At 31.6% G+C, this 7856-nt stretch overlaps 1 protein-coding gene across 17 annotated transcripts in view; it reads left to right on the top strand.

The window, feature by feature from the left end:
* The window catches only part of LOC123516173 (voltage-dependent L-type calcium channel subunit beta-1-like), a 190434-nt gene extending 188458 nt beyond the window's left edge, over positions 1 to 1976 (top strand). For 13 of the 17 annotated variants that reach the window (XM_045275349.1, XM_045275355.1, XM_045275341.1 and 10 more), the window contains one exon: positions 334 to 1976. In XM_045275349.1, coding sequence (XP_045131284.1) covers positions 334 to 587 — 254 coding nt within the window. In that variant the 3' untranslated portion in view covers positions 588 to 1976. The remainder of the gene's footprint in view (positions 1 to 333) is intronic. The other 4 variants (XR_006678112.1, XR_006678114.1, XR_006678113.1 and 1 more) reach the window with 3 other exon arrangements.
* Positions 1977 to 7856: the final 5880 nt, after the last annotated feature.

Genomic DNA, 7856 nt, shown 5'->3' with positions numbered 1-7856 from the left:
GAAGTGCAATAATAAGATCATTGATAAGGAAAAGTTTCCCACAATGTTTTTATTAACTTGCTTTCTGAATTTTGGTAACAGTAAAACATCAATTTATTGAGATGAGATTAATTCTTAGAGTTAATGTATCAGGCAGATTAAGAACAGTGTTGAGAAAGTTCCAATGCATTAACTTAAGTTTTGATAACTTTTAGGATACTGACAATTTTTTACATCATTGAGTCATGCATGTTTTTAATCTTACTATTTTTTTTTCGAGACAAAGGAATGGAAAATTTTCAAAAAGGTAAGTTCACCAGATGTGATGTTCATTGAGTCAATCCTAATTTCCAGTGTACCATCGAGGGGGTCCCACGGGACATGGCGGCCGAACTCTTCCCTCCCGTGACCCTCGGGATATGAGAGATCCCAGAGATAGGGACTTACGGGATGATGAGTATGGTGAAAGGCTTCCTCCCCAGGATCCTGGGCACATGTACGACCGCCCACCAGACCGACCCTCAGGACGTCGACAGTTACCACCTACAAGAGATGAAGATTACCACTCTCCACACCGCCCTCCCACACGCCAAACCCTTAATGTGTAGCAGTTAGCCTTTGTTTGTAGCAGTTAGTGCTTGTTTGTAGCATTCAGTGCTCATTTGTAGCCTTCTGGTCTCTTTTCAAAGAAATAACAATAATGTAAAATACCTCCATGTATTTAATACAGAGGGGTTGAACATTTAAGGCATATGAAGGCTATATATTATAAATATGCAATGGCTACCAACATTCACTACTGTCACAACCTGAACTTGTACTGTTCTAAACTTCAGAACACTTTTGATACTCCAAGTGAATAATGCTGTTTGTGAGACTAATATTGGCTCCAGTAGGTTATGAAATGTCTTTAACCTCAATGGTTGTTACAGAATGTGTGCATATGATGGGATTCCTCTCACACCATGCGTTGTGATAGTCCAGTTATTAAGTAAGAGATCAATGTTACCTGTCCCACAGAAGCATAATACATCCCCTCAGGCCTGTCCCTATCCTTTTTGGCTGCCTTACACAAATACTTTATCTCCATTTGAACTGATTAGAAAAATTATGAGATGAAAGGCCACTTGAGGAGCTTTGCCATGTGAGATACACCATTGTTAGCCAATGGGCACCTGGAGTAAGGTGTTGATATCAGTCCCATATTTTCCAGCCATTGAGCACCATCCTGGAAATGCAAACAATGGAACACTGGTCTGAAAAGTGAATTGTTGGAAAATGTGAACTACATTTTATTCTAATGACCCAAACTATAAAGAAATAATTTTCATTTGTCTTTGCTCATCATGTACCGTTCATTCATGTACTATGAGTTTCATGTTCTGCCCACATGCCTTAGGCAGATGTGTTTTGAAATAATGTGAGAATGTGACATTATAAATACAATTGTATATATAGTTGGTTGTACACTAAGGATTGGCACAGTATCCTTTGCCCAAGTTGTTCTTAAAACTGCCTTTAACCACTGTAGTGTTGAATATTACACTAGTTTATTACACTAGTTTTTAATATTTTCACTTTGTAGCTTGGAACTGTTCATTATATTAGGTTTAACATTTTGTATTCCATGATTGTTCACTTTGCATTTAAAAAACCTAAAAATGCAGAGTTACTTTACATCTAACACAGCAGTTGGATGAAGTTCAAATTTTTATAAGACAATTTTTTCTGACTAATCCTACTAGTAACATGTATCAATACTACAAACTTACAGAAACCATACTGTCTGTAATAGCTGATGTATCAGTTTAAATAATTTTTATTCAAGTTTTGGGCTCATGGTCTGATAATCACACTATGATGCATCATGAAAGCTGCTACACTGTATTGAAAAAAAAAATGTGATAGTAGAGTATTAACCAAGCTTTCAAAGTTGACCAAAGTAAATATTATGGTATTACTGTACCTTTTTATGTAATTAATACTAATACTAAGACCAAAAGCATTCATCATTGCAGTTGTTGTTGTTGTATCCCCTTCTGACCTTAATAGTGAAATTGCATCAATTTCTATACTATAAATATTGATTCATATTATGTACTGACTGTCCTGCAAGTGTCCATTGCAGAAATGACTTTTTATTTTTAATTGCTCAGTTAGAATAATATTTCTAAATGCAAAGAATATATATATATATATATATATATATATATATATATATATATATATATATATATATATATATATATATATATATATATATATATATATATATATATATATATATATATATATATATATATATATATATATATATATATATATATATATATATATATATATATATATATATATATATATATATATATATATATATATATATATATATATATATACTTGATTTGAACATTTGAAATATTCAACATACATTTGATTGTATTGCTTAAAACTTTATTAAACCAGATAATGTTATGGACACTTGACATGTTCTTTATTTAAAAGAACAGAAATGTGGAGTAGCACTCTTTTTTAGTACACTACAAATGTGCATTGTACAAAGTTTGCAATGCAGCTCTGAATAACAAAAAAGCTTTACTTACTATTATTTGCAAACATACGTATATACAAAAATTGTGTACAAATTAATAGACACACACACACACACACACACACACACACACACACACACACACACACACACACACACACACACACACACACACAGTTTAATACTTGTCACTCTATTTAGCCACAGACTGTGCATTGTAAAGAGTATTTCAGATATGTTTACATGTGGTACCACTGCTTCATGCACTGTTGTTTTATTTCCATTCTATCAGTGATATAATTATGGAACCAGAATGTTTGTGCTACACCAAAACAGTGTGCTTCACAGATAATCTTCACCAAAATTATTTCCTTTATGCTTGTGTGAAATTGTAATATATTTTATCTTTCATGGCCATCTCCCAGATTGAAATGCCATGTGACGTAAATCTTTTAATTTTTCACCTGGCTCCACTCTCTCTAAGTGATTAACATTTTTTAAGCCAGTCACCCTGCCTGTGCCTACCATTGAATTATTGTTTGGATAAAGGAAGATTTTGCGATAAAAAATTATTGCATTAAATATTGTGTGTGTGTGTAACTAGGTTCACAGACATGCATGACATTTAATGAGAGGCATGATGATGTATTCATTTTCTGTCTAATAACCTTACCCAGAGTGTTGCTTGATTTTTTTCCTTGCTCTGCCCATAAAACAAACTATACACTAAGAATAGTGTTTTTTTCACAGTTTTTTCACAATTCACAAGCTTTCAAAACTATACTGTCTGATCTTATCATTCAAAACAGTTATTCCATTTAGATAATCAAAACTTTTCTTCTTAAATGATATTAAGCTTTTGTCATGTAAGTAAAATGAAAGTTAGCTAAAAGAAAACTTCAAAATTTTACAATCTTTATTATATTGCAAAACTAATTACAGGTCTCTCCTATTTGAAGTTATTTTATTTAAAATTTCATTGCTAAACTGCCCTTCTCAAGCCCCTCATACATTGTGATATAATCCGCATCAAATCCTGCTTTCCCACAACTCAGTGTAGCATTGGACATGATTTGCATGAAAAAAAAAAAAATTCCCAAGAAATAAAGTTTGTTAGAATCTCATCAAAGTTACAAGTTTGGTCTATCATATAAACTACTGTAGTAGTCAGCTGTCTCCAGTGGGTGAAATAATAAAGTCTTATATGTCACTCAATGTTTCAAGGTGAATTATCAGGCCACTTCCCTTCAGGCCTCTGAGGATCCTGAGGCATGTCTCACTTGAATGATAAACTTTGTCATATTTTTGGTGCATGAAGAAGTTAATGCTCAGGTTGGTTTAAAAACTTAGTAGACAATATTCTTGATTTTTAACCCGTTTCATTTTTTATAAGGATGTGTCCCAGCACTTTTCTGCTCACTTTAATAGTATTTCTTCCTGGTCATTACAATAGTTTAAAAATCAAGACATCATCAGCATAAACCACATTTCCAATGTTAAGTAAATCAGAATGTGTGATTCAAACTAATAAGATGGATGCCACCAAGTAAAGTAGAAAACAATGTCTGATGACTTAGAATGCAGAACCAGACATGCTGTAGAACCAGAATTAAAATTCCAGTCACAACTGATACAATACCTTATGAAATCAGAAGTAAACATCTTGGTGGAAACAATATCATCTAAGTTGTCTCAGGGCTGTGTCCATGAAATAGCACACATGAAAAACTGGTTTCAGGTTTTATATCACTGACTCCAATAAAATTTATTTCAGTTCACCTTTCTAAAACATGGAGATGAATCTCAGTCATTACTTTGTTTGGCTTTATGTATCTCTAATTTTCATATTGCCACCAAATGACAGTACAGGGATTGTTTCTAGTAAATATAGTGTGTAAATTCATCATTTCATGCAAAGAATCGAGAATATTTATACACATATACATACAGTGATCCCCTGCACACATCACACATTGAGGATCTCTAGTTAAGATAGCTGTGAAATGTATCATCAAAATGCCTCTGGCATGAAATTTTATTAAAGTTATCCTGAGTTTTGGAAACTGATGGCTAATTTTGTCAGTTTTATAGTTGTTCACATTTCTTTTTACAAAATTATAGATTGGAATGAAATTTTCACATGAATTATACTGACCATGATACAAAAAGATAAATATGTTTTAGAGACAACAGTAACTTGTTATTTGATGTAACTAATAATGTATAATTGGCTCCACGATTTATGCATATACTTTCATTACTGAAAACTCATCAACTCAAAAAGACATTAGGTTATGTTTCCCTGTGAGGCTCAGTGAGTATGTGTTGTAATGAATGGTATTGTTTATGATTCTTGAGTACATCAATTGTTCACATGTCTTGATCATTGTTGTATATTTGGAAATCTGTGTGAATTCCAAATATACATATAAAGCCAATTTATATTTTGCAGAATTGTGTTTGCAAATCATAAATTAGCTGGGGACCACTGTATTTTTGTTGCTCACAATGAAGCTGCAGTGTACTTATTAAAAGAATGTTCCTCATATCATTTATGAAAGGCAGGTAGTCACCTATATTCCATGAAACTTATCATGTGTTTCAAACCCACCTTAAGCAAATGTATGACTCTCATGACTAACATCAGATCAACAAAACCTATCAAGTTATTAACTTTGTGATAATTATGTAGAGGCCACACATTGTATTACATTATGTTGGAGTAAAAAATCATCTTACAGGAGCCTTTGTTGTTAATGAAGGAGTGATTCCACATGCAGCAGTGGAATTACTTACCTCAGTTTGGATTATGACATAACATTCTCATTTACATACACTTCATCTGGTAAAATATGTACAGGCCACATTATTCACAAACATTATATCACTTCATCTTATTGACCTCTTGCCACCGTTACTTTGTTCCAACCAATATCTTTGCATCGTGAATTTTGGCAAAGACTTTGTTTCATATGTGCATGTGCCTTTACTTAATAGAAAAGATCTTCCCTCCACCATATATAGATTATTTAGATTGTGCAGTATGATAATTCTAATGCTGTAACTATCTTGTATTTATTTAGTTTGTTCCTATTGTTGTACAGACTATTGATTATTTAGAGCTATAAAAATTATCCAATGTACATGATGCAAGGGTATTTTGTATAATTATCATGTTTTTTTGTTGATTTTTCAATCACTATGCATCTTCTGTAATTTTTTTTGTGTTAGTCATCCATTCTCATTATACTGAACTACAGTAGCTTCAAGTTAACTTTGTATTAACAATTATGGTGTGGTCATTCTCAATACCTACTGTGTTCATTCAGAACATGTACCATCTTTGTACATGTGATGGATTAACCTGTGATTCACCAAAAATAAATGCAACAAATTATTAACTAAGGCTACTGTATAAAAGATCCAGTGTACATCTACTTGTTTTCCTCTTCATTCTTTTTTCCTCTTTCTTCTTTCTTGCTTATGAATGTTTTCTTCTACTTGTCTATCTTACCCTTGATATTCCCCTCTTCCTTCTTCCTAGTACTCTTATCCCAAATGCATGTCAGTCTCACAGACTTCATTTTGTTGCAACAATTTGTAAATAATAAAATTTTTATCATGATAAACATTTGATATCCTTCCATAATCCTTACAGGTAAAAGGATCTTGTTCTTCTGAGTTTACACTGGCAAAGGTATGGCTCACTGCGACTGCATCCCTAATGTGTGGTGAGTTGATCACCGCTGTCTACTCTATACAATAAATAGCCATATATTGAAGGATACAAAGTAGAGATGAAGACAAGAACGGTCATGTTCAAAGTACATTAGTGAGTTAAACAGAGGCAGCAATACAAGGAAGTAGTGATGAGTGATGTTTTGGTCAAGTAGTATTTCACTCGTTATTATGGAGAGTACAAATCTGCGCTTTGTTTAGGTTTATGCATTCTTGTCGATTTTTCTTATTCTCTGATGTTGATTAACATTTCTGCGAGATTGAATTTCTTTACCTAAATTATTTTAAATTGATGTGATGAAAAGTTTTGTCTCTTGAATACTTGTGGGTGGTAACACTTCCCACGCTGGTAACACTGCGCTGCCTGTTCGAGTCTCCGAGACTGTCTCGCGTCTCGAAAATGATTTGTATCGCGTTGCAGTGTTACGTGTGCATCTGTAGTGAGAAGTGAGAACTGAGGAGTACTAGTGAGATGGAAGAGGTGTGTTATAAGTGCAGATGAAGGTAAGATTCAAAGAACGACAGTTAAATGAAGTGCAAATTGAACTGAAAACAAATGTAGAGAAGCTATTACTATGCATTTCACAGGGCGTGAGGCATCGCTTTTCTCATATATATATATATATATATATATATATATATATATATATATATATATATATATATATATATATATATATATATATATATATATATATATATATATATATATATATATATATATATATATATATATATATATATATATATATATATATATATATATATATATATATATATATATATATATATATATATATATATATATATATATATATATATATATATATATATATATATATATATATATATATATATATATATATATATATATATATATATATATATATATATATATATATATATATATATATATATATATATATATATATATATATATATATATATATATATATATATATATATATATATATATATATATATATATATATATATATATATATATATATATATATATATATATATATATATATATATATATATATATATATATATATATATATATATATATATATATATATATATATATGAGAAAAGATCGTTGAATGAAAATGATATCTTGGCATTGTTTCTTTCACACAAATTACAAAACACTACCTTATAATGAGTCTCAATTCTACATGTTTAAGACATACGGCAGTGCCAGTATTTACGAGAGAGAGAGAGAGAGAGAGATAGTGGTAGAGGGAGTGGTAGTGGTGAAGACGTGATGGGAGGAGGGAGAGTAGGGGCAGACAGGTGTGTGGAAGTAGTGAATGAGTGGACGTCACAGCTACGTCATGCTTCCCTTGTTTGATCCACTGCTGCGCTGAGTTGGCTAATGTGCGCTTCGACCTTAAATGACACAAGTAAACGCCTTAATCAAACACATTTGGCAATACACGATAGTGTCAAAAGTTACAGGAGAGTGTAAAGAAGCTGTGCCAAAATATAATTCTAATTCAACTATATGTGTTTGAAAGATGTATGTGAAAAACGATGCCTCACGTCCTCTGAAATTCATAGTTAGTCAGGAGTAATAAAGAATATG

Source organism: Portunus trituberculatus, chromosome 40 (genome assembly GCF_017591435.1).
Source record: "Portunus trituberculatus isolate SZX2019 chromosome 40, ASM1759143v1, whole genome shotgun sequence".
NCBI lineage: Eukaryota > Metazoa > Arthropoda > Malacostraca > Decapoda > Portunidae > Portunus > Portunus trituberculatus.
Note: the sequence above shows the minus strand (reverse complement) of the source record. Positions and strands in the feature narration are given on the sequence as shown.